General features: G+C 38.7%; 1 protein-coding gene and 1 pseudogene across 1 annotated transcript; one reads left to right on the top strand and one right to left on the bottom strand.

The window, feature by feature from the left end:
- The first annotated feature begins 5,316 nt into the window (after window positions 1-5,316).
- RLN1 (relaxin 1) lies at window positions 5,317-18,696 on the top strand. Its single transcript, XM_043487241.1, has 2 exons — window positions 5,317-5,590; window positions 18,353-18,696. Exons 1-2 carry the CDS (start codon window positions 5,317-5,319, stop codon window positions 18,694-18,696), a joined length of 618 nt encoding a protein of 205 aa, XP_043343176.1.
- On the bottom strand, window positions 17,703-23,406 carry LOC122453283 (annotated as a pseudogene).
- Between the last annotated feature and the right edge of the window lie 4,002 nt (window positions 23,407-27,408).

The following is a 27,408-nucleotide window of genomic DNA, read 5'->3' as shown; positions in this document are numbered from 1 at the left end:
AGGAGTCAGGGTTCACATCCAAGAGGCTAATTTCGTCTGTGGCCTGAGGGCCATTGAGCTTTGTGACTGTCAGATTAGCCCTTTGGCATCCTGGCAATCAGCAACACTAAAGAAAGCTGAGGTACCTTGGAAAGGGTACTTTGCAACAGGAGACCAGTTGAGTTACATGCTCTGGTGTTTTGGGAGGGGCTGGTACAAAATGCTCCCCTAATTTTCCTTCCTCACCAGAACCTGGCCGCAGGCCTTCCTGGATTTGAACCTTGATACATTTGGGGTTCAAAAGAGTACACATGACACAAGCAAGGGAAGCAGCAGCACAGGAGACAGGCACGATCTCTGCCTGAGCAGCAAGTCTTCTTAAGCAACTGTGGTGCCATGGTTAACTCTCCTGGGATGGTGGTGTCCCTCCTCTTCACAGATCTCACAGAGCTCCATCCCTGAGCCTACGCCAGAGGAGCACAATCACACACAATATCTACATGGTCACCCCCAAGCTGCCAGTTATGATCACCAGGCTAGATGCAGTGATCCAACTGCTCTAGCTGGATCCTTGATAACTGGAACTCAGGAGCCAATCAGTTAAGGTGAGCTGCCCCCACCTTTACAGGGGGGAGCCGCAGAGACCACCTGTTAAACACAGGTCAAAACCAACAACATGTCAAGCTACGGTATAGAAAATTAACGACAATTCTTGTCTTGGCAATGAGAGCTTTTTAGGGTAGAAGAGTTAGCAACACTGACAAAGACATAAAGTACACCCAAAGCATAGGTCTACAGAAACTGGCAGTTCTGCCTCACGGGGCTTTTCACATAGCATGGAATTAGCTGTCCATGAGAAGTTCACTGAAGCTGAACAAATGCCCTTGGTGATGATTGGGACATATTGTTCATCATGCCATTGGTTTAACTGCATCCTTTTTACTCAGTTGGAAAGCTCTGGGATGGTCACATACAATATCCAATACCTGACACTGAAGAGATGAGATTGGCAGCAGTTTATTAGTTGCATATGTTCACAGTCCAGGGTAGGAAGACACTGCATGCCACATGAAGCTACATGGGAGCTGCACCCAAACAGAATAAACAACCAGGGGCTGTGGAAGGCAGGCCCTGTAGAATCAGGAGAGTGAGGTAACCCTGGTTACTGTGAGACAATATAATTGACTTTTTCCCCTGAGGGCAGGGAAATGAAACCCCTTACTCAGAGATAAGAAGGAATTGTACCTAGCCCTCTTAATGAGGAGGGACTAGGGAAACTCCTTGGAAGAAAAGTTATGATCAACCTGGACAGCATATTAAAAAGCAGAGACATTACTTTGCCAACAAAGGTCAGTCCAGTCAAGGCTATGGTTTTTCCGGTAGTCATGTGTGGATGTGAGAGTTGGACTATAAATAAAGCTAAGCGCCGAAGAATTGATGCTTTTGAACTGTGGTGCTGGAGAAGACTCTTGAGATTCTCTTAGACTGCAAGGAGATCCAACCAGCCCATCCTAAAGGAAATCAATCCTGAATATTCATTAGAAGGACTGATGTTGAAGCTGAAACTCCAATACTTTGGCCACCTGATGAGAAAAGCTAACTCATTTGAAAAGACCCTGATGCTGGGAAAGATTGAAGGCGGGAGGAGAAGAGGACGACAGAGGATGAGATGGTTGGATGGCATCACCAACTCAATGGGCATGAGTTTGAGTAAACTCCAGGAGTTGATGATGGACAGGGAGGCCTGGCGTGCTGCGGTCCATAGGGCTGCAAAGAGTCAGACACGACTGACCGACTGATCTAAGGGGAACCTATCTATGGGAACAGAAGAGGGAGATGAACTTGTGTTTAAGCTATCCGAGTCCCTCCTAATTTCACTAGATGTTAAGGCAGTATATAATATTGCACCTTAATTTTAGGCTCAGTATATCAACATTTATGGTGATTTCAAAAACCAGCATATTTGCAGACCTTTCATTGAGTGCCTACTGTATAACAAGCATGTTTCAGCGAACAGAACTAAGATCCCTATTCACACAGAGTTTCCACCTGGTGGCATGATTCTTTCTGAACATTCCTTTAGCACATATATTGTTATCCGTATGCAAATAAGAAAAAAATGAAGTTATCTTGAAGAGGAAAAAAAAAACTAAAATAGTTGCTTAAGTTTACCTCTATGCTCACTGCTCACCACTTCTGTAAACTGGCCTGCTTATCGCTGCTCACCACCTCTGCTTCTGTGAACTGGCCTGCTTACTGCAGTTAGCCAAACTACTTAGGCAGGAAAGTCACTAAGGCCCAGAAGCCCGTGCCATATAAAAGATACCCAGACAATAGCCCGGGTCCTCAGCCTGTGGAGGCAACTCCACTGAGCCTGCACTGGTGCTAAACAGACCCTGCTGTTCTTCATCTCTGAGTTCACTTGTCTCTTTCCATTGCCAAGGTTTCTATAACAATTAACCTTTTCTAATCTCTTAATGAAGAGATTTCCAAAGGTTTGATGACAAGACAACTTTCTAAAGACCCCAATTTCCCTTCACTTTGTTTTTCAGGTGATGAAGCAGCATGATAACATGAACTGAAAACACAAACACCTTACCTCTAAGAGTCAGCAATGTTTTCTGATCAGGCTGCTTGAAAATATACAAAGGTTTACCTCTCCTCCTTCCCCAAATCACAATTAAACAAAGGAAAAAATATACTAGCACAATATATCCAATGAAGCATTAATTACTATGAGTATTTAGCAAAGACAGATCAGAAAAAAAAAAAAAAGAATTGGTTATAAGACATAAAACTTTCAAAAAGATATTAGTGGTGAAACATAAAAGAGCAGAGTCTTGTATCTTTTAAAAAGTGAGTTTCTCTGGGATTCACTGGCCAACACCAACTGGATATGTAGAGGCTGGAAGAAGGTAATGCAGGTAGAAAGCCATGAGCAAGGGAATTCAATTAAGACTAGAACCTCAGAGGGTGTCTGCCACCCAGGACAAAACCTGATGGAAATGCAGATTCTAACCCAGAAGAACAATGGCAATGCCCAGGAAACTTATAACCTGGACAGGATGCAGCCCCAGAGACAGAACACAGCTCCCTAGACCCCCTTGACCCTGTCCACCGCTCTTCCACAAAATGCCTGGAGGCAGGGGTCCTGGTCCCAGGATCCACATTCATTACTACTTATTATATGATGAGTTTTTAAGTGGGACATAAATAATCTGTGATTAACTATCTATTGGGATGGCCAGATCTTGCCTCTGGTAGGTTCATCAGTCAATTCAAATAACACTGTTTCTCATGTATTTAGCAAACCTGACTGTTGTATTTATGTCTAACTGTGACTTCAGTGTAAGATCCCCTGGAGGAGGGCATGACAACCCACTCCAGTACTCTTGCCTGGAGAATCCCATGGACAGAGGAGCTTGGCAGGCTACAGTTATAGGGTCACAAAGAGTCTGAAGTGAGTTAGCATGGACATAACACATATATTGCTTGAGAGGTTTTTTGTTGCTGTTTGGCTGTGTTCTTTAAAAATATATATATTTTTCTCAGTATAATGAATAGTTTCCTTTCTCACAGGGTTTCCCTGTTGAAGTTCTGCTTAGGACTCATAGCCACTACAGTTTATACATGAATTGTTTCCCAAAGTAGGCAATGAAATTGTGCTAATCAAATTACATCAATCTTTTAAAAGATCTGACTACCCGTTACTAAGTACTCATGGATACCACTGCAAAGTAAGGCAAATCTGGGCGAAAAGAAAACGGACAAAAGTACACAGAGGCAAAAAGGAGGAGTAAAAAATAACATTGTAAAGGGAAGAGTTAAGAGTATCATTGATAATTGCTGGAGCCTCTGAGGCTTTAGTATACTGAAGTGGACTATTCCTGAGACGGCCCCTGACTGCCCCCTTGTGGCTGGTAGGACATCCTTCAGCGCCAACACAGTCGAATAAAATTTCATTTAAAATGACAAGGCAACCTATATGGATTGCGCTGTACTTCCCTGCCCCTTCCCTCTTGATGTAGCAGAATATTGTTTTTCTTAGAAGACAAATCCTCTACAAGTTTCTGTCACGCTCTCGACTAAAATTGTAGCCGGATAGATTTGAGTTGGTAATGGACAGGGAAGCCTGGAGTGCTGCAGTCCAAGGGGTCGCAGTCGGACACGACTGAGCGACTGAACTGAACTGAACTGAGACCTAAAGGGAGCACGCTCATGCCCTGTCAAGAATCATCAATTTCTCCCAACAGGAAACGACAATTGCCTACATGCCCAAGAGGACAGGGCGCTATTTAAAATACAGCAGGAAGAAGAAAACTTCTCTCCGGTCCACAGATCTCAGCCAATCAGAGATTAAGCACAGCCAATTAGAAGACTCCATACTTTGGACTCCCAGCTTCTCCAGTGGATCCTTTGGTTATCACACCCGCTCTCACCTTCCTCCTTTTACCTATAAAATCAGGTTCCTCTTCCTAGTTCCCTGAATTTGCATACGGTCCATCATAGTGCACATTCCCTGAATTGCATTCCTCTGGCTATTCCTAAATAAACTCACCTTTGCTGGTAAAATTACTGGCTATTATTAATGCTGACACTATTATTTTGCAATGGACAACCCTTTACAATCCATGGCCAAAAGAACCGATTATCTCAAATACTCTGTTCTGAAGGTTGAGACTAAGGCCCATTTCTCCCCGTAGAAGTAGTAGGAATTTCCTCAGGAAGCTTTGCATCTGCCTTTAAAATGTGCACACAAGTGTTAATATATCTGACAGCCAACAATTCTTCAGGCCCTGAGGTACAATTAGAAGCAATGTCACAACCACTGCCTTCATGAAACCTGCAAACCAGGGGAAGAAGTTATCAAACAACTGCACAAATAAATGTGAGCAAACCTACCGAGATAACATGAAGAAAAGGAAAGGTTTCTTGAAGGAAGCGACGTCCCATTAGCAAGCAGGCAAAAGAGGCGGGAAACGCATTTCACTAGAGGGAGGCTTTATCCGTTAGCTACAGCCCCATGTTTCACTCGATAAATCTTCCTAGTGAGGGTGGAGAGAAAAACGAACCATTTTCAGAACTATAACAGCTTGCCACCTGGGGCGGCCTGAGAGCCCTGCGAAATTGGGGAAACTTAGGCGACGCCTCCACAGCTGCCCTCGTCTAGACTCGAAGTTCTCGCGAGGTCTGGAGATGAAGATCAGAAGGTGCGCACCTCACCTTGAAGTTCTCGCGAGGGCCGCACGCGAAGATCAGAAGGTCTCCGTGTGCACATTCGCGGTCGTGTGGGGCGGCAGTTAGAGCGCGCGGCCGACCTGGCTTGGGGGCCCAGGGATGCCGCGGTTCCTCTATGTGTGTCTCGGGCTCCTGCTGGTTCCAGTCTCCCGTGAGCTGAACGACATTAGCAGAGCCAGGAAATTGTGTGGCCGGCATCTACTGCACGAGATAGTAAAACTCTGTGGCGATGTTAGCTGGAGCCACATTGAGAAGGAGAAGCCTTTCACACAGCTGCTTTCCCAGGCCTCAGAAAAGGTTGAAAGCTTCATCCCTGACCGGTCAGAAAGCTCCCAAACCACTTTTCCGGTCTGGAGGAGAGCGACAAACCCAGGTAAAAATCTAAACCAAAGGCATGTTTGTACATTTCTTATTCTCGAATTCGCTCTGTCATCCATTGACTTTCAGGAAGTGGAATTTTTGCCTAATATACATACACACTCTGTGAAGCTTTATTTATTTATTTATTTTAACTTCGAAGAAAGAAATGCACACATGTAAAGTCTACAGATTTGTGTAAGACTGTTGGAGTTTCCCAATTTTCCCTTCTTGCAATGCCCTTGTCACCTGGCGAACTCCATTTCCTTTAAAGCCCCAATATAGGTATCATCTTCCCTGGGAACTTGTGGCTCAGACAGTCAAGAATCTCCTGCCGTGCAGGAGCCGCAGGTTTCAGTCCCTGAATGGGGAAGATCCCCTGGAGAAGGGCATGGCAACCCACTCCAGTATTCTTGCCTGGAGAATTCCATGGACAGAGGAGCCTAGCGGGCTACAGTCCATGGGGTTGCAAAGAGTCAGATATGACTGAAGCTACTTGGCACAAACACACACACGAATGTATGTTTTATATGAAATGCCTAGCAGAGGGCCAAGCATAGAATATATGCTTAATGTATATTGAATTTATACAAAATGCTTTTAAGCAATCTTTAGGAAGAACATTTTTTGTTTTAGATCCATTCTTCTGTTTTTACATTTTTGTGGCTAATGCATTTTAGTCCCAATACGTTTGCTGTTTTAAAAGAAAGTGCACTTTATTTGTAAACAGTTGTCTAGAGAGTATAGTTTAAGTCACTGCCTTTTACAATAATTCAGTTCTGATGCGGGCAAATTTTGTGAAAGTCAAGATTTCTGAAATTAAAGGAAGGAGTAGACTATCATGTCAAAAGAGAGACCCTAATATAGATGAGTAAAATAAACTAAAACATTGCCTAGCACTCTATGAGCACTTGCTCTTTTTTATTGTTTTGTACTATAGTTGGATTACAATATTAGTCTCTGGTGTACAACATGGTAATTCAAAACTTCTATAGATGATATTACATTTAAAGTTATAAAATATTAGCTATATTCTGATATACTTATTCTTTTTTAATGAATGAATAAATAAAACCTATAAGATTATTGATGCTAAGGGAATAAAAACTTTTTTATTGAAGTATAAGTTGATTTACAATGTTGTGTTAGTTTCAGATGTACAGCAAAGTGACTCTGAGTCCATCCATGTTGCTGCAAATGACATCATTTCATTCTTTTTTATAAATTAGTAATATTCCATTGCATATATATACCACATCTTTATCCATTTGTCTGTCAAAGGACGCTTAAGTTGCTTGCATGTAAATAATGCTGCTATGAACATTGGAGTGCATGTATATTTTCAAATTAGATTTTATTTTTTCCAGATATATACCTATGAGTTGGATTGTTGGAACATATGGTAATTCTATTTTTAATTTTTTAAGGACCCTCTATACTGTTCTTCATAGTGGTTGCACCAGTTTACATTCCTACCAACAGCATAGAAAGATTCCCTTTTCTCTACACCCTCTCCAGCATTCATTATTTGTAGACTTTTTGATGATTGACATTCTGTGAGGTGATAGCTCACTGTAGTTTTGATTTCCATTTCTCTGTTAGTGATGTTGAGCATATTTTCATATGCCCATTAGCCATCTGTGTATCTTCTTTGGAGAAATATTTATTTAGTTCTGCCCAGTTTTTGATTGTTTTTTTAATTGAACTATATGAGCTGTTTGTATAATTTGGAAATTAAGTCCTTGTTGGTTGCATTATTTGAAAATATTTTCTCCCATTCTGTAGGTTGTCTTTTCATTTTGTTTATGGTTTCCTTTGCTCTGCAAAAGCTTATAAGTTCAATTAGATCTCCTTTGCTTGTTTTTGGTTTTATTTCTATTGCTTTGGGAGACTGACCTAAGAAACCATTGCTATGATTTATGTCAGAATGTTTTTCCTATTCTCTCTACTAGTTTTATAGTGTTATGTCTTATATTTAAGTCTTTAAGCACATTTTTAGTTTATTTTTGTATATAGTGTAAGGGAGTGTTCTACCTTCATTGATTTACATGGGGCGATCTTGAGAGTCCCTTGGACTGCAAGGAGATCCAACCAGTCCATCCTAAAGGAGATCAGTCCTAGGTGTTCATTGGAAGGGCTGATGCTGAAGCTGAAACTCCAGTACTTTGGCCACCTCATGTGAAGAGTTGACTCATTGGAAAAGACCCTGATGCTAGGAGGGATTGGGGGCAGGAGGAGAAGGGGATGACAGAGGATGAGATGGCTGGATGGCATCACCGATTCAATGGACATGGGTTTGAGTAAACTCCAGGAGTTGGTGATGGACAGGGAGGCCTGGTGTGCTGCAATTCATGGGGTCACAAAGAGTTGGACACGACTGAGCGACTGAACTGAACTGAACTGATCCAGTCTCCCAACACCACTTCCTGAAGAGACTGTCTTTTCTCTGCTGTATATTCTTGTCTCCCCTGTTGAAGCTCAATTGACCATTGGTGTTGAGCTTATTTCTGGTCTCTCTGTTCTGTTCATCCATAAGTCTGTTTCTTGTGTCAATACCACACTTTTTTGATAGCTATAGCTTTGTAGTATTGTCTGATGTCTGGAAGGGTTATGCCTTCGGCCTTATTTTTTTTCCTTAGGATTGCTTTGTCTATTCTGGGTCTTTTGTGATTCCATATAAATTTTAGGACTATTTGTATAGTTCTGTGAAAAATGTCATGGGTCATTTGGTAGGAATTGCATTAAATCTGTAGATTTCTTCAAACCCAAGAACACAGACTATCTTCTTATTGCTTTGAATCATCTTTAGTTTCCTTTATTAATGTTTTATAATTCTGAGGGTATAGGTCTTTCACCTCCTTGGTTAGGTTTATTCCTAGGTATTTTTTAAATGTGATTTTAAAAGGGATTTTTTTTTTTAACTTTCTGATAGTTCATTGTTAGTGTAAAGAAATGCAACAGATTTCTGTATGTTAATATTATAACCTGCTACCTTGCTGAATTTATCAGTTCTAGTAGTTTTTGTGTGGAGTCTTTAGGGTTTCTATGTAGAGTATCATGTAAAGACAGAAACAATAGAAAGCATCAGACTGAATCTTGATCATTTTCTATCATCAAAACCACCTACATATAAATTCATTTTATCCTGTTCTTATAATGAAGGAACTATCTCTCACCAAATTCTCAGTTGTACTTCAGTTTAGCTGATATTCACACTTTAAAGTGTATATGAATCACCTCAGGAATGCCGTTAGTATACAGATTCTGATTCAGTAGGTCTGGGGTGGAGCCTGAGTTTACTTTTTACAAGCTCCCAGGTAATGCTGATCCTGTTAGTTGGATAATGCTTTTTGAGTAACAAGGGACAAGTTCAGTTTTCTATTTCTTCTTTATTCTTTTCTCTCACAAGTGCAAGGTGGACTTCCCCCTTTCTACTTCATGCTTGGTGGGCGTTCCTCTCACATCAAATGCTGTGCTCTCATTATTTATACCATAGGCAAAATTTTACCTTCAGACATTCAAGCTTGAGTTTGTGATTGAGAATGAGTTTGGAATCCTTTTTCTTGACCAAGCAATAATAAGTCCCTGGTGATCCAGTGGCTAAGACTCCATGCTTCCAATGCAGGGGGCCTGGGTTAGAACCCTGGTCAGGAACTAGACCCCACATGCCACAACTAAGACCTGGCACAGCCAAATAAATAAAATAAATATTTTAAAATCAACTTTAAAACTTGTAGCTGGTTAATCACTCCTTTATTTCAGGCGTTATTCACAATACCCCAAAGGAGTAAATGTCATTAATTCAGTGAGTAGAGATCTGCAATGAAACAATATTTGTAGGAAATGGAAATATATCTGATCATATTTCAGGATTGTCATACACATTAAACATGTTACTATGGGAACTATATAAAGGATAGTTTATAAAAGTGCAAATATGTAGCAATGAAACCATGGTTTTTTAAAATATATGGAAGAAGAAAAATGGATTTAGGGTATCAGTATAAGTTTTTATTAAATTTTAAAGAATTCTTAATCTGTAAAGAAAGATAGAATGTAATCTATTAATTTCCAGTGACTAATTTATTAATAGAAGTTGAAGAGAGGCATGTATTTCCAAAAGAGAATTCCAACATAGAATATATAATTATGCCATTTCTTTTGCATGTGAATGTTGCTGAAAAGTTGATTAATTTTTATTTAGCTTATACAAGCATAATATATTTCTGCTGCTGCTGCTAAGTCACTTCAGTCGTGTCCGACTCTGTGCAACCCCATAGACGGCAGCCCACCAGGCTTCCCTGTCCCTGGGATTCTCCAGGCAAGAACACTGGAGTGGGTTGCCATTTCCTCCTCCAATGCATGAAAGTGAAGTCACTCAGTCGTGGCCAACTCGTAGCGACCCCATGGACTGCAGCCCACCAGGCCCCTCCACCTATGGGATTTTCCAGGCAAGAGTACTGGAGTGGGCTGCCATTGCCTTCTCTGGAATATATTTCTATGTTAGGTCAAACCAATTATCAGTAATTTTAATCTTCTGATAATTTCTTTGAGTCTTGACACAGGAAATGGTAGTTTGGTACGCTGATATTCAAAAATGCCTTCTTCAGAGCTGCTCATACATAAGCTGAATTTGAGATTGTGCACTTCTTGTTAATGAATCCCGAATGGATGGGCCATGTTGCCACAACCTATTTCAGAATGTGGCAGCATGAAACTAATGTCATATTTCTAAATTCTGAGTATGGTGCTGCCTAACTCTTAGTGCCAGCTGAAATTATTGAAGTTTCATCACCAGTAGTTCATAATCCATACCCCTATTCCAGTTAGATAGGCTGTAGTCCCTTATTCCTGGTCTTCATCCATCTGTTCTTTTTTTTTTTTTTTTCATTTATTTATATTAGTTGGAGGCTAATTACTTTATAATATTGTAGTGGTTTTTGCCATACATTGATATGAATTGGCCAAATCCATCTGTTCTTGTTTTTTTTTGTTCATTTGTTTTTTGTGGATATCATTATCACAACTGGCTATGTACAACCAGTCTATATATTAATTCAACAGAATTTGTGTGTCTGTTGATACTAGGTATTCTTCATGTTGCCTGGGATATGAGTGAACAGTTTCACTCAGGATGCAATGAAGGTTCTTACCCTCATGAAACTTAAAATAGTGAAGACAGACAATAAATATAAATGAATTATACAGTATGTTAGAACATGATTAGTCTCCACGTCTCCTTTCTTCATGTCCATTCTCCTCCTCCCACAGGCAGCCATTCCATTGTTTTATTACGTCTTTTTGTTTGTATGTTTTCTTGCAAACTGTGCATTTCCTGTACCTGTATTTTTAAAATACATTTAAATGGTATTTGAGATCTGTATCTTATTATTGCTATGTGAACATTTAGTTCATTGCTTCAAGCTGCTGCATAATATTCATATGCATTCCTCACATTTTACTTATTCTTTCTCCCATTGATGAACATCTAACCTATATAGTCTTCAACTCTGCCACCATAAATAATACTGCAGTGAGAAGCACTGTATGTGCCCCATTATGGATGTGTGTGGACATTTCTCTGGGATGCTGCCTAGGGGTAGAATTGATGTATTGCAAAATATATATGTGCTTAATTTGCCTGAGGTACATTCAGATCACTTTGCGGAATGGCTACACCAATTTATAGTTGCACTGATACTAGTACAAGATAATTCCTATGTTCTTATATCCATGCCAAGAATTAAAATTATATAATTTTTAACATTTTCCAGTGTGATAGACATGAAATAAAATCTCATTTTTGTCTTAACTTGTTCTGGATTTGAGTAGCTCATCATATGCATATTAGCCTTTTGGGTTCCTTTTTTTCTGAAAACTTCCTATTTTTCAGAAATTTTATTTCTATATTTTGCCCACTTTTTGTCAAAGTTGTCATCTTCCAGTTAATTTGTAAGACTTATTCAGAATCTAGATACAGTAATAGTTATAGGTTTTAGATATTGCAAATATGTCCTCCTATTCTGTCATCTATCTACTGGTGTTATTAGACAGAAAGTCTTAATTTTTATGCCATTAGACAATAAGAGTTTCACCTTATTGTTCATCCTTTTGAACATTTTGGAGGTCCTTTTCTGTTCCTCTGTTTTATAGTTTTACTTTTCTCATTAGGTCCTTAATTCTTCTGGGGCCCATTTTTGGTTCTGTTCTGGCTAGGAATACTATCTTAATTTACTCAAAGTCTTACTTTTCTGTACATGAGGAAGTATTTTTCTGAATACCGTCTATTGAACAGTCATTTTTTCCCACTGATTGTAGAGCCACTTCTATTGTTTATTAAGTTTGTCTGAGATTCTTATTTAACTGGTCTTTTTGTTTGGTTTTGTATAATTACTACACTGTTTTAGCCAACTTTTTCACTCTCCTCTTTAACCTACATCAAAAGACTCTTTAGTTCCTCTTTGCTTTCTGTCACTAGGGTGGTATGATCTGCATATCTGAGATTATTGATATTTCTCCCAGCAATCTTGATTCCAGCTTGTGATTCATCCAACCTGGCATTTCACATGATGCACTCCAAATACAAGTTAAATAAGAAAGGTGACAGTATACAGCCTTGACATACTCCTTTCTCAATTTTGGACCAGTATGTTGTTCCATGTCCAGTTCTGTTGTTTCTTGACCTACATATAGGATTTTCAGGAGACAGGTAAGGTGGTCTGGTATTCCCATCTCTTTAAGAATTTTCCAGTTTGTTGTGATCCACACAGTCAAAGGCTTTAGCATAGTCAATGAGGCAGAAGTAGATGTTATTCTGGAATTCTCTTGCTTTTTCTGTGATCCAGTGGATGTTGGCAGTTTGATCTCTGGTTCCTCGCACTTTTGTAAATCCAGCTTGAACATCTGGAAGTTCTCAGTTCATGTACTGCTGAAACCTAACTTGAAGGATTTTGAGCATTAACTTGCTAGCATGTGAAATGAGTATAGTTGTGTGGTAGTTGAGCATTCTTTGGCATTGCCTTTCTTTGGGATTGGAATGAAAACTTACCTTTTCCAGTCCTGTGACCACTGCTGAGTTTTCAAATTTGCTGGCATATTGAGTGCAGCACTTTAACAGCATCATCTTTTAGATTTGAAATAGCTCAGCTGGAATTCCATTACCTCCACTAACTTTGTTAGTAGTAATCCTTCCTAAGGCCCACTTGAGTTCACACTCCAGGATGTCTGGCTCCAGGTGAGTGATCACACCATCATGGTTATCCAAGTCATTAAGACCTTTTTTTATAGTTCTTTGTTTTCTTGCCATCTCTTCTTAATCTCGCCTGCTTCTGTTAGGTTCTTACCATTTCTGTCCTTTATTCCCATCTTTACATGAAATGTTCCCTTGGTATCTCTAATTTTCTTCAAGAGATCTCTAGTCTTTCCCATTCTTCTGTTTTCCTCTATTTCTTTGCATTGTTCACTAAGAAGGCTTTCTTATCTCTCCCTGCTATTCTTTGAAACTCTGCATTCAGATGGGTATATCTTTCCCTTTTATCTTTCCCTTTCTCCTTTACCTTTCACTTCTCATCTTTTCCCAGCTATTTGTAAGGCCTTCTCAGACAGCCACTTTTGCCTTCTTGCATTTCTTTTTCTTGGGGATGGTTTTGGCCTGTACAATGTTATGAACCTCCATCCATAGTTCTTCAGGCATGCTGTCTATCAGATCTAATCCCTTGAATCTATTTGTCGCTTCTACTGTATAATCATAAGAGATTTGATTTAGGTTGTACCTGAGTGGCCTAGTGGTTTTTCTTACTTCCTTCAATTTAAGTCTGAATTTTGAAGTTCAGCTCATGATCTGAGCCACAGTCAGCTCTAGGTCTTGTTTTTGCTGACTGTGTAGTGCTTCTCCATCTTCAGCTGCAAAGAATATAATCAGTCTGATTTTGGTACTGACCATGGTGATGTCCATATGTAGAGTCCTCTTTTATGTTGTTGGAAGAGGATGTTTGCTATGGCCAGTGCATTCTCTTGGCAAAACTCTGCTAGCCTTTGCTCTGCTTCATTTTGTACTCCAAGGCCAAACTTGCCTGTTACTCCAGGTATTTCTTGACTTCCTACTTTTGCATCCCAGTCTCCTGTGATGAAAGGACATCTTTTTAGGTGTTAATTCTAGAAGGTCTTGTAGGTTTTCATAGAACTGGTTGACATCAGCTTCTTCAGCAATAGTGGTTAGGGCATAGACTTGGATTACTGGGATGTTGAGTGGTTTGCCTTTGAAACCAACTGAGATCATTGTTGGTTTTGAGATTGCACCCAAGTACTGCAGTTCAGACTCTCTTGTTCACTATGAGGGCTCCATTTCTTCTGAGGGATTCTTGCCCACAGTAGTAGATGTAATAGTTATCTGAATTAAATTCACCCATTTCGGTCCATTTTAGCTGATTCCCAAAATGTCAATGTTCACTCTTGCCATTTCCTGTTTGACCACGTCCAATTTACCTTGATTCATGGACCTAACATCCCAGGTTCCTATGCAATATTGTTCTTTACAGTATCAGACTTTACTTTCACCATCAGACACATCCACAACTGGGTGTTTTTTCCATTTTGGCTCAGCCTTTTCATTCTTTCTGGAGTTATTTCTTCCCTCTTCTCCGGTAGCATATTGGACACCGGGGGGTTCATCCTTAAGTTTCATATCTTTTTGCCTTTTCTTACTGTTCATGGGGTTCTCAATGCAAGAATATTGGTTTCCCATTCCCTTCTCCAGTGGACTACATTTTGTCAGAACTCTCCACCTTGACCTGTCCATCTTGGATGGCCCTGCACAGCATGGCTCGTAGTTCCATTGAGTTAGACAAGGCTGTGATCCATTTGATCATTTTGGTTAGTTTTCTGTGATTGTGGTTTTCGTTCTGGTGGCTGTGGGACTGAAGTTCTTGCTTCATCTGTCTACCCTCTCATGGATGAGTCTAAGAGGCTTGTGGAAGCTTTCTGATGGGAGGGCCTGCTGTGGGGAAAACTGGGTCTTGCTCTGGTGGGCAGGGCCATCCTCAGTAAATCTTTAGTCCAATTTTCTGCTGATTGGTGGGGCTATGCTCCCTCCCTGTAGTTTCACCTGAAGCTCCCAGTCCTGGGGTCTGCAGTCTCTATGGTAGGGCCATAGGCTCTACAGTAGGGCTAATGGCGACCTGCTGCAGTAGGACTTGTGAGCACGCTGTGCCTCCCAGGACTACTGCTGCCAGTGGCTCCTGGCCCTGCAGCAGGCCACTGTCGACCCAGGTCTCCACCAGACTCCCCGACATTCACAGGCAAGTCTGGCTCAGTCTCCTGTGGGGTCACTGCTCCTTTCTCCTTGGTCCTGGTGCACACAAGGTTTTTTTTGTGCCCTCCAAGAGTCTCTGTTTCCCTAGTTTGGTGGAAGTTCTATAATAAAATCCCACAGACCTTAAAAGTCAGATTTGCTAGGATTCTCAGTCCCTTTGCCAGATCCCCAGGTTGGGAAGTCTGATGTGGGGCCTAGAACCTTGGCATCAGTGTGAGAACTTCTTTGGTATAGTTGTTCTCCAGTTTGTGGGTCACCCACCTGGTGGCTTTATGGTAGGGCTACAGGCTCTTTGGTAGGGCTAATGGTGAGCTCCTCCAGGAGGACTTACGTCACACACTGTGCCTCCCAGGACTGCAGCTGCCAGTGCCCGTCCCTGCAGCCGGCCAAGGCTGACCCACGCCTCTGCAGGAGACCTTCAAACCCACACAGGCAGTGCTGGCTGTCTCTTGTGGGGGTCACTGCTCTTTTCCCCTCTTTTCTATTTATACTTACTCTGTGATCTGATCCAGTCTTATGGCTCAAAAAATTATCTATATACCTGACTCATAAATTTCTTTCTTCAAGCAGAATTTTTTCTTCCATTCTGATAAGCATGAGGTGATATCTCACAGTGGTTTTGATTTGCATTTCCTTGATGATTAGTGATGTTGACCATCTGCATTTCCCCTCTGAAAAAAAATGTTCATTTCTTCTGCATTTTTTGATTGGGTTGTTGTTTTTATTGTTATTGTTTTTTGATGTTGAGTTGTATGAACCTCCATTGTATCTGTATGTAGTCCTTTTTTCCCTATTGTATTTTGTTCATTTTCATTTTTTTTTCTTGATTAGTCTGGCTAAAGTTCAGTTTTATTTATCCTTTAAAAGAATCAATGTTTGGTTTTCTAAACCTTTATATTTTGTTCCTATATTTCACTTATTTCTTTCCTTACTTATTTGGATTATCTCTGTTGCTCTTTTTCAAATTCACTGATTTGAACACATTTTTAGCCTTTCTAATTTCCTGATGAATACAGCTTGTTTGCATTTAAGTCCCTTTCTCAATTTGACATTCATGAAAAAGCTTCTTTCTTGTCTGCCTTTCCTTCCCTTTTTGTGACAGATGGGGCACATATCATCCAGGAAGCCCTTCTTCAATCTGCGTGAAAAAAAAAAAAAAGAGCTGAAAGTCACTCAGTTGTGTCTGACTCTTTGTGACCCCATGGAGTGTAGCCCACCAGGCTCCTCTGTCTATGGAATTCTCCAAGCAAGAATACTGGAGTGGGTAGCTGTTCCCTTCTCCAGGGGATGTTCCTGACCCAGGGATGGAACGTGGGTCTCCTGTATACCAGGGAGGCCCCTGCCTAGACAACCTAATTCACTTTTCCCCTTCAGTGTACTCTGTTCATTGTGACATACTTTATTGATCACATATTTATCCATCTTAGATGACATTATTCTTTTGCCACTTTAGAAGAGATTAATATTTATCCTAAAGGTTTACTATTCCACATTTCATCATAAGCGTTTTTTAAATCAAAGTTGTTATAGAGTATTCTAATAGGACTCTTAACTTCAAGAGGCAGAAGTTCTCTGAAATATCCTCAAGAAAAAAAACTGAGGATAGTTATTATAGAAAGAGGATCTATAAATGGACCTAGAAAGGCTCTGGAAAGCCTAAGGAATCACGTCAATGCCTAAAAATCATCTTTCTCTGAATCTTTTCTCCTCTAATAATTTTAACTTTCATGATAAGCTTCATAGTATCCTTTCAGTTTTGTTTCTAACTTACCTTGTTCTCATTACTACTTAGTTCTAATTTCAACAAGTGAAGTGAAGTCGCTCAGTCGTGTCCAACTCTGCGATTACATGGACTGTAGCCCACCATGCACCTCCATCCATGGGATTTTCCAGGCAAGAGTACTGGAGTGGGTTGCCATTTCCTTCTACAGGGGATCCTCCCAACCCAGGGATAGAACCCCAGGTCTCTTGCATTGCAGGCAGACGCTTTACCATCTGAGCCACCAGGGAAACCCAGTTTTAACAAGAGGAAATCTTATTGAGCAAACTTATTTTTCACAGGGCATGGATTGCTGGCCACTGTGGTAGATGGTTTCTTTGGGGTCAGGTGCCAACCTCCTGTCTTACAACTGTGGATATAGGATGGAGTCACATGGTTCAGAACATGACTGCCTAAGGGCTGACTCAACAGCAGTGGCTAGAGGCAATATATCCCTTGAAAGGAACTGTAGATGGGCAAGGGCAATGATGGAAATCCAACAAGCCTCCAATTAATTACCTTCTGGTGTTATTTTAATTTCTTATAAGTAATATTGAGTAAGAGCAGTATAATATTAACAATTCACTGAGCATATCACACTTCTCCATTTCTTTATATTTCAACAAAACCCAGAATGGCTTTCTCCTAACCACTTAGTTATAAAATATGCATAAAAAACAAGTAATTCAATTACAAATGGGCAAAAATTTGAATAGACTTTTCTACAAGGAGGATATACAATAAGGACATGAAAAATGCTCACCACCATTAGTTGCAAGGTCATTACAAATCAAAACCATAATGGGATTCCACTTTACATCCATTAGGATGGCTATCATCAAAAAATGGAAAATATAAAATGTTGGTCAAGATGTATAGCAATTGGAAGCCTAGTATATCAGTGGTGGGGTTGTAAAATGGTGTAGCCACTGTGGAAGACTGGCAGTTCCTAAAAAAGGTAAACAAATTTATCATTCGATCCAGCAGTTCTACTCCTAGGTATATACCCAAGAGTACTGAAAATGTGTTCACACAAAAACATGTATGTGGATGTTCAGAGCAATGTTATTCTTAATAGTCAAAAAGTAGAAAGAACCCACATGTTTATCAACTGATTAACAGGTAAATAAAATGTGATATATCCATACAATAGAAAATTATTCAGCCATAAAAAGAATAAAGCACTGGTAGACATGGTGCAACATGATTGAACCTCGAAAATATGCTCAGTGAAAAAAAAACAGACACAAATGACTGTATATGGTTATGTTTTAGGCAGATCTATAGAAATATAAAGTAGATTAGTAGGTACCAGGGGCTGAACGAAGAGGAAAATGGGAGTGACTCCTAATGGGGGGAGGTTTCTTTTGAGGATGATAGAAATGTTCTGGAATTAGGTAGTGGTGATGTTTGTGCAACCTTGTGAATATACTAATTGTATACTTTAAAATGCTTAATTTTATGTCATATGAATTATATCTCCAAAAAATGTTTTCTGAGTAAAAGTGTGCAAAGGTTTTACACCTTTTTATAGGAAAACATTACAACTGTTTTAGTTAAAAATATACATTGCTTTTGAATAACCATTTTACTAGTTAAAATGTGATTACTTGTTTTTCAGAATTAGCTGGCTTTAGTGTTACAGCATTGATTAAATTTTCAGCTAAAGGGAGATTTAAATAAAGGATTTATTTCTTGTCTCTCAACAGTCCCTACTTCTGCCTCTCAGGAAGAAGCAATAAACAATATGAAGGTGCAGTCACTGCCTGAGTATCAGTATAAAAAGGTCAATTTGCCTTTTAAGACAAGACAAGAGGAATTTTCCTCATCACAAGATGTCAGTCCATATATTCATGAGATTATAGAATTTCAGAAGAAAAATACAAACAAAATCAAAACCTTAAGCAATTTGTTTTGGGGGAATCATCCCCAAAGAAAACGCAGAGGATACTCAGAAAAATGTTGTCAGAAGGGATGTACAAAAGAAGAACTTATTATTGCATGCCTTCCATATATTGATTATGAAAACTTAAGGAAGCATCAGCAGTTGTGACTGAGATATACTAACCATCATGAGACTTACACTAACTTAATAAAAAGCTTAATATATTTAACTTATTTTTTTGGTGATTGTCCTTGTAGTTTCTCTGCTGTGAACAACATCTGAATGTATTTGTAAGCACTTGACAATACTTTGTGGTAATACAACTTAGTATTTTCTTTGGTGCTCTATTTTTCATATATTTTTATATTTGAAGATAATACTGGAGGTGGCATGATCTATGCAGACGTCTAAGGATTCCCTGTTTATTCTTATTTATGGTTTTGAAACTCTCTTAAGTAGCATTTAAATGGATTATGGAATGTTCTGCATTCCATGTGTATGATATACTGACTGGTGCCCATTACTATTAGGCGCACTCTAGTATGCCAGTTCATCTGTCCTACTGACTTAAAATAGCTAACCAACTACTCCTAGTAGCTCTTACACATTTTCAGTAGGTACAGTTTTAATTCTTTGTATAGTAACTGGTAAGAAGTCTTTTCACAGTTTCTATTGAGGACATAGAGTTCAGTGACTTTCTTGAGATTGTAATATCTCTCCAAGATCCCCTATCTTTGCTTTGAAGGTACTGATACAATGTGAAGTCTTATTCAGGCTTGGTCAGAATAGAGTGCAGCGTCGGCATCACCTGGGAATGTGTTAGAAATGCAGTTTTAAGGTCCTCTCCCAGACCTATTGAATTCGAACTCTGGGTATGGGGCTCATTGGTCTGCATTTTTATAGGCCTTCTGAGTCATTCTGAAGTAGGTTAAAGGTTGACAATCACTGTTGATATTCACAGTATGAATACTGTAGAAATTCTGTTTATGTGCTTGCATATCTTAACTCAATATAGGTATTAGAGCACTAAGTTTTTGGTGTGTTTTTCCACTTTATGTCCACATGGGAAAATCTTTTAATGCTACAAATTAGAGCAAAGCTTATACAAAGAATCCAAAGTGAAATTCCTATATTCTGCCATTAATTAGAGGCTAAGTATCATTTGAAATATTTTTCCAGTTTCTTTCCCAAATATGCACTGTAATGTTCTTTTCAATTAAATTTTTAAATTCCTATTTGGCTCTTATTTTTTAGAACCAAAGCTCTTTTCCACATATATCTATTTTATATTCACTTACAGTGCATTAATACTTTTTTTTTTAAACCAGTTCCAGGGTACAGCATTCACTTAATTTTTTTAAGTATAGTCACTTATTTTGATACAGAATGATAGATTATATCATGGTTGAGTGATAGAGTAAGTTGGCTGGGTGTTTGATGAAACTGGTCCATTGAGAGTTGCCTTGTAAGCCAAAATAACCGTGATACACTTGAACTAGTTTGAAGAAGTATAGGTCTGTACTTGTAGTTTAAGAGTAAAAATGGAGCTTTATTAGCTTCCTAATACATATATCGAAAGTGTCAATTAGAAAATTATGAGATTTACCAAGTATGTTATCTGCCTAGCTATATACTTACCTACACACTTTAATAATTTTTATGCTAGGATATACTTAATTTGCTTCTTAGCTTAGTGCCTGTCTGTTAGTATCTGTAATTGTATTAACAATGATTTTGTTAGATAGAACACTCCTATTTTCCGTGTGGACTCCTTAGAGCAATCCTGAAGTAGGAAAAAAATGAATGAAAGTTGAGGTACCTTAATATTATGCAGCCTCTTGAGGCTCCTTCATGTTAAGTTACTTGCTAGTTAGTGGTAGAGCTGGATCAAGATTTTAATTCCAGCATCTTATTCAATGTTCCTGATGTCAAATAAGATCATGAGCAGAAATTATCCATATGTTTTGTCTGGAGTTCATTTATTTGGTCCCTACTTTGTTTTGTTTGCATCTGTGTTGGTTAATAATTGGCCCATTTCTGCACACTTGGTAAGAATGTATATTCTGCTATATGTATATGCTGCTGTTTGTGGAGTAGTTTATAAATGTCAATTAGTTGAAGTTGGTTGATTATGTTGTTCTCAGAGTTCTATATCTTTACTGATCTTGCTGTTTTTTCTGTCAATTAGAGAAAAGTACTGAAATATCTATAATTTTACACTTGTCTATTTGTTCTTTTAGCTCATTTATTTATGCTTCATGTATTTAAAAATTACTACGTGCATTTGTATCTTCTACTGAATTAATAGTTCCATTATTATGTCTCCCTTTATCACTGGTAATATTCCTGATACTAATATAGCAACTTCAGCTTTCTTATGATTAGTGTTTCCATCATATATTATTTTTTACCCTTTTATTCCTAACCTCTTTTCATCTTTATATTTAAAATTGGTTCATTGTAAACAGCGTGTAGTTGGTTCTTGCTTTTTCATTGAGTTTGACAAAATATGCCTTTTATTTGGAAGTTTAGTTCATTGATTAATGTAATTATCAATATGGTATGGATTTAATTATCCATATGGTTTGGATTTAAATCTATACTTCTGCTATGTGATTTCTATTCCTTTTTCTCCTTGCATTCTGTTGGGTTGAAATCTTATAAAATTTTATTTTATCTTGTTGGTTACTTTGCGATTTCTTAAAATTTGATACAATATGCATCTTTATTTATTACAGATTCCTTCAAATATTTTATCACTTCACATGCAGTTTAAGACCTTGTCAACACAGTACTTCCGTTTACCCCTCCTGTCTTTTCTTCTGTTTGTGTTTATATCTTTAATTTCTATATCTGTTATAAACTATACATTTTTATTACTTTAACTTCTATGCTATAAACTATATTTTTATTATTTTCAAGTTTTTTAATTTATACAATTTTAATGAGATTATTGCTATTGCATACATTTTCTTGAACTGATTTTTACATTAAACCAGTGTCATGTAGCTGTCAAAACCGTGTAGTCCAGTTTAAGCTCAGCTTCTTAAAATTAGCCATTTCTGATTGTTTTCATGAAGTCTTTCTACAAACTCATATCAGCATGAATTGTAAACATACCTGCATCAATGCAAACATTTCTCAGGACCACTCTTTAAAGCTCTCTGAAAGCGTCACAAGTACTTCTAAATAACCTATTTTATCATGGTACCTTCATAGATTTTCAGTATATCGAATTTTGCTTATAAATCTATCTTTATATATATATTTAATTTACCTGGAGATAGCAAAACAGGGTTCACTGTGCTTGTTTTGTAGCCATGATCATTTTAACTCTATGCAGAGTATCATATCCATCCATTTGAGTAACTCCATTAAAGTCCTCTGAACCTATCAGGTGAAGTACTTTCAGAAAGCTGATACTCACAGTGACATCTGTTTTATTCATAAAAATGATGCATGGCTGATAATCTCTGGCATACTGAAACAGTTCTCTGATCAAATGAGCACTTTCACCAATGTACTTGTCTGTAGCAGAGCTAGATACATTTAGGAAATTGTAGTCCAGCTGGCTAACAGCTCTTGCTATTAGTTTTCCCTGTAACTTGCTGTTCATACAACAGCCTTTTAGCCATACTACCATTACACTGGAATAATTCTACGTTTGTTGGAGGTAGCTTTCACCTCTGTCAATTTGATAATCTGTTTTGATAACAGCCCAGTCTCAGAAAACAGAAGTATTACCTGTGTCCTTATGAAGCATGCTATAAAACAGTGGATCTTGGCAAATGTGTACTCATATCCAAAGCAGCCCTTGTTCCTGGCTTCAGCTTACTGTTTTCCAGCTGACAAGGACAACTCGAAACAGATCTTGATCCATTTATAGCTTTGACAGTGAATTTTTTAATCAGTTCCTTAAGTACTTTACCCATAGTCTTTCTACGTTTGGGTGACTCTAAGTCCTTCAGATCATTTTCAGACTTCTCATTACTGATTGGTGGTGGTGGTGGTGGTTTAGTCACTAAGTCGTGTCTGACTCTTGCGACCCCATGGACTGTAGCCCGCCAGGTCCCTCTGTCCATGGGATTCTCCAGGCAAGAATACGGGAGTGGGTTGCCATTTCCTTCTCTAGGGGATCTTCCAGACCCAGGGATCGAACCCGGTCTCCTGCATTGTAAGCAGATTCTTTCCCAAGTAAGCTATGAGGGAAGCATACTGATTGGTAAGGTCTTTCAATTGTTTCCTTAATGGTTTAAGACAGCTATTGACTGTCTTGTGTTCCAGCACTTTTTTGCATGTGATAGTCTTGAAGTTTATTATTTCTGTGGTCTACCATGATGAGATACCATCACTCATAAGGAATGCCAAGAATGGCCATGGCCAATGAGGTGGGGAACAAGGTGGGATGAAGAGGGAAGCAGCACTGGAAGGTGGGGGCCAGATGACGCTGCCCATTTCAATTTTGTATTCTCCCTCACATTCATCATCTATCAGTCTTTATTCCTTTATTGTCGAATCAAGTTACCATGTGGTACATAACTGTGTCTGATTATCTTCCTTTATTACAAATAGCTGAGAAAAGAGAAGTGAAAGGCCAACAAGAAAGGGAAACACATACCCAACTGAATGCAGAGTTCCAGAGAATAGCACGGAGAGGTAATGCCTTCTTAAGTGAACAGTGCAAGGAAACAGAGGAAAATAATAGACTGGGAAAGACTAGAGATCACCTCAAGAAAATCAGAGATACCAAGCGAATGTTTCATACAAAGATACACACAATCAAGGACAGAAATGGCAAGGACCTAACAGAAGCAGAAGAGATTAAGAAGAGGTGGAAAGAATACACACAAGAATTGTACAAAAAAAAAAAAAAAGGTCTTAATGACCCAGATGATAGTGTGGTCACTCACCTAGAGCCAGACATCCTGGAGTGTGAAGTCAAGTGGGCCTTAGGAAAAAAACACTACAAACAAAGCTAGTGGAGGTGATGGAATTCCAGCTGAGCTATTTCAAATCCTAAAAGATGATACTGTTATTTGGAAAACTCAGCAGTGGCCACAGGACTGGAAAAGGTCAGTTTTCATTCCAGTCCCAAAGAAAGGTAATGCCAAAGAAGGTTCAAATTACTGTACAGTTGTACTCATTTCACATGCTAGCAAATTAATGCTCAAAATTCTTCAAGCTAGGTTTCAGCAGTACGTGAACCAAGAACCTCCAGATATACAAGCTGGATTTACAAAAGTCAGAGGAACCAGAGATCAAATTGCCAACATCTGTTGGATCACAGAAAAAGCAAGAGAATTCCAGAAAAAAACATCTACTTCAGCTTCATTGACTATGCTAAAGCTTCTGACTGTGTGGATCACAAACTGGAAAATTCTTAGAGATGGGAATACCAGACCACTTTACCTGTCTCCTAAAAAACCTGTATGCAGGTAAAGAAGCAAATCAGAATTGGACATGGAACAACAGACTGGTTCAAAGTTGGGAAAGGAGTACATCAAGGTGGTATATCATCACACTTACTTAACTTATATGCACAGTACATCATGTGAAATGCCAGGCTGGATGAATCATAAGCTGGAATCAAGGTTGCTGGGACAGAAAACAACCTCAGATATGCAGAATCTACCACCCGAATGGCAGCTAGCAAAGAGGAACTAAAAAGCCTCTTGATAAAGGTGAAAGAGAAGAGTGAAAAAACTGGCTTTAAAACTCAACGTTCAACAAACTAAGGTCATGACATCTGGTCCCATCACTTCATGGCAAATAGATGGTGACAAAGTGGCAACAGTGGCAGATTTTACTTTCTCAGGCTCCAAAATCACTGCAGATGGTGACTGCAGCCATGAAATTAAAAGACGCTTGCTCCTTGGAAGAAAAGCTATACAAACCTAGACAGAATATCAAAAAGCAGAAACATCACTTGGCTGACAAAGGTCCAGATAGTCAAAGCTATGGTTTTTCCAGTAGGCATGTACAGATATGAGAGTTGGACCATAAAGAAGGCTTGGCCCAAAGAAATTCTGCTTTTGAACTGTGGTGTTGGAGAAGACCCTTGAGATTTCGTTGGAAGAGTAAGGAGATCAAACCAATCAATCTGAAAGGAAATCAACCTTGAATATTCATTGGAAGCACTGATGCTGAAGCTTCAATACTTTAACCACCTGATGCGAAGAGCAGACTCATTGGAAAAGACCCTGATGCTGGGGGAGACTGAAAGCAAAAGAGAAGGGGGTGGTAAAGGATGAGATTGTTAGATAGCATCACTGACTCTATGAACATGAGTTTGAGCAAACTTTGGAGATAGTGAAGGACAGGGAAGCCTGGTGTGCTGCAGTCCATGGGGTTGCAAAGAGTCAGACATGACTTAGCAAGTGAACAGCATTATTTCTTGAAGTAAAAATAATGATGAATTCTCTTGTTTTCTTTACCCTACTGGACTACTCTTTGTCTTTCCTTGCTCAGTCTTCATCCTCAATCTTACCTTTAAATGTTAGATTGTCTCAGGTCCTGATCCTCTACTTGCTGTCTTTATCTAACACTTCCTTAGTTAGCTTAATTATATTGATTATTTTAAATGACTACCTGTGTGACATTTCTGGGCTTTCCTTTACTTGATATCTATTAGGCATCTCAGATTTAACATCTCCAAAGTGAAATTCTGGTTTAAACTCCATCTAGTTGCTTTGTTCTTGCCTTATGCTTTCCATCCAAACCACAATAGCATACCGACTTCTTTCCATTTCTGTCCTCATCTCTCTAGTCCAAGCTGCAACATACTTTGAGGGAATGAATGGTGATTAAACCAGTTAGGCAGTGTTTCCAGCATTGGAGCCTACAGGATGTTATCTTGGTACTATAGACCCAAGCAAAATACTTGTCTCCCCCAAGAGTTCTGGTAGATGAACATTCCCTGATATTTCCAACACCAGTTTTTATTACCCCAGGGAGAGCCACAGCCATCCCTGCTTTCCCATACCACCATCGAACAACAAATCAGCAGGTAGGTCTGGCCTAGGCGCCTATGAAGTTACTGCTTTTGCCCTGCGTTCTGGTGCACATGAAACCTTGTGTTCGCCCTCCTGGCAGCTGCTACACCTGCTCCTTCCTATTGAGCTCACAGTCATATTGTATCTTCCCAAGCTTTTTTTTTTTTAAAGTTCATTTACTTTCAACTTTCTCTCATCTAGCAAAAGGCATTATCTCATCACTTACTTGTTGTTTCTACATTTTATCAAACTGTTGTGCGCTTGTAGGTTGGTTTTTGTGTTTTTTGTGTTTTTTTGAGGGACAGAAAGTGACAGTCCAACTAAAACTATGTTCAAATAATTTTCACTGGAAACTGAAATGATTTTGTCATCTTGCCATCTGAGAAATATAATCATGGATCACTGAAGAAAGCTTATCTAGTTTATTGCTGCTTTATATGTATACTGCCAAAGCTGTGAAAGGCAGCATAGTGAAGCGATTATAAACTCTGGCAAAACTCCTGGAGTCAGACTGCCTAAATTCAAACTCTAACATCCCTTCTTTCTCCACTTTCTAAATTTATTGTATCTTGCTCAATGTCATTGTCTATATATCTAAAGCAAGAAAAATAATGGTACCTACCTCATAGAGTTGTGTGCATAAAATGAGATAACTACCTAAGAGGATACTGAAAGTGAAATGAAGTGAAAGTGTTAGTTGCTCAGTTGTGTCAGACTCTGCATCCTCATGGACTGCTAGGCTCCTCCATCCATGGAATTCTCTAGGTAAGAATACCTGAGTGGGTAGCCATTTCCTTCTCCAGGGGATCTTCCCAATCCAGGGATTGAACCTGGGTCTCCTTCTTTACCATCTGAGCCACCAGGGAAGCCCTACCCGTACCCTAAATACAGTCTACAGATTTAATGTAACACCATTCAAAATCCTCATGATTTTTTTCCCAGAAATAGAAAACCCATTCTAAACCTCCTATGCAGTTTCAAGGGACACCAAATAGCCAAAACAGTTTTTACAAAAAACAACAAAATTGGAAGTCTCACACTTCATGACTGCAAAACTTACAGTAGAAGCTACAGTAATCAGAATAGTGTGATACTGGCATAAAGACAAACATATAAACTAATAGCATATAATAGAGAACTCAGAAATAAACTCTAATGTATACAAACACATTTCAACAAAGGTATCCCAAAGTCATTCAGCAGAAGAAAGATACTCTTTTCAAGAAATGGTGCTGGAAAAACTAGAAATCTACATGCAAAAAAATATATATATATATTTTTTTGCATATATATATATATATATATATATATATATAGACACAGTCTTTCACCATATAGAAAAATTATGGATCAAAGACCTAAATGTTAAGAGTTAAAGGTATGAAACACTTACGAAGTTTTTTCCCAGTGTTTTCTTCTGACAATGAATTTGGCAATGATTTCTGGAATATGACACTGAAAGTAAAAGTAGATAAACTGGAAAATATCAAAATTTCAACTTTTGTGCATAAGAGGATACAATGAACAGAATAAAATGGCAATCCACAAAATGGGAATATCTAAAATTATATATGTGATAAGGGGTTAATATCCAGAATACAGAAATAACTTCTACAACTAAAAAAATGAACCCAATCTTAAAATGGACAAAGGATTTAAACAGACATTTCTCCTAAGATAAACAAATGACCAATAAAATTGCATATTAAAAGATACTTAAGATCATGAGGTGGATGAAACTGGAGCCTATTATACCGAGTGATGTAAGTCAGGAAGAAAAACAATACTGTATATTAATGCATATATATGGAATTTAGAAAGATGGTAATGATGACCTTATATGCAAGACAGCAGAAGAGACACAGATGTAAAGAACAGACTTTTGGAC

This window comes from Cervus canadensis, chromosome 14 (assembly GCF_019320065.1).
Source record: "Cervus canadensis isolate Bull #8, Minnesota chromosome 14, ASM1932006v1, whole genome shotgun sequence".
NCBI classification, from domain to species: domain Eukaryota; kingdom Metazoa; phylum Chordata; class Mammalia; order Artiodactyla; family Cervidae; genus Cervus; species Cervus canadensis.
The sequence above is the reverse complement of the archived record's forward strand: the minus strand, read 5'-3'. Positions and strand labels throughout refer to the sequence as shown.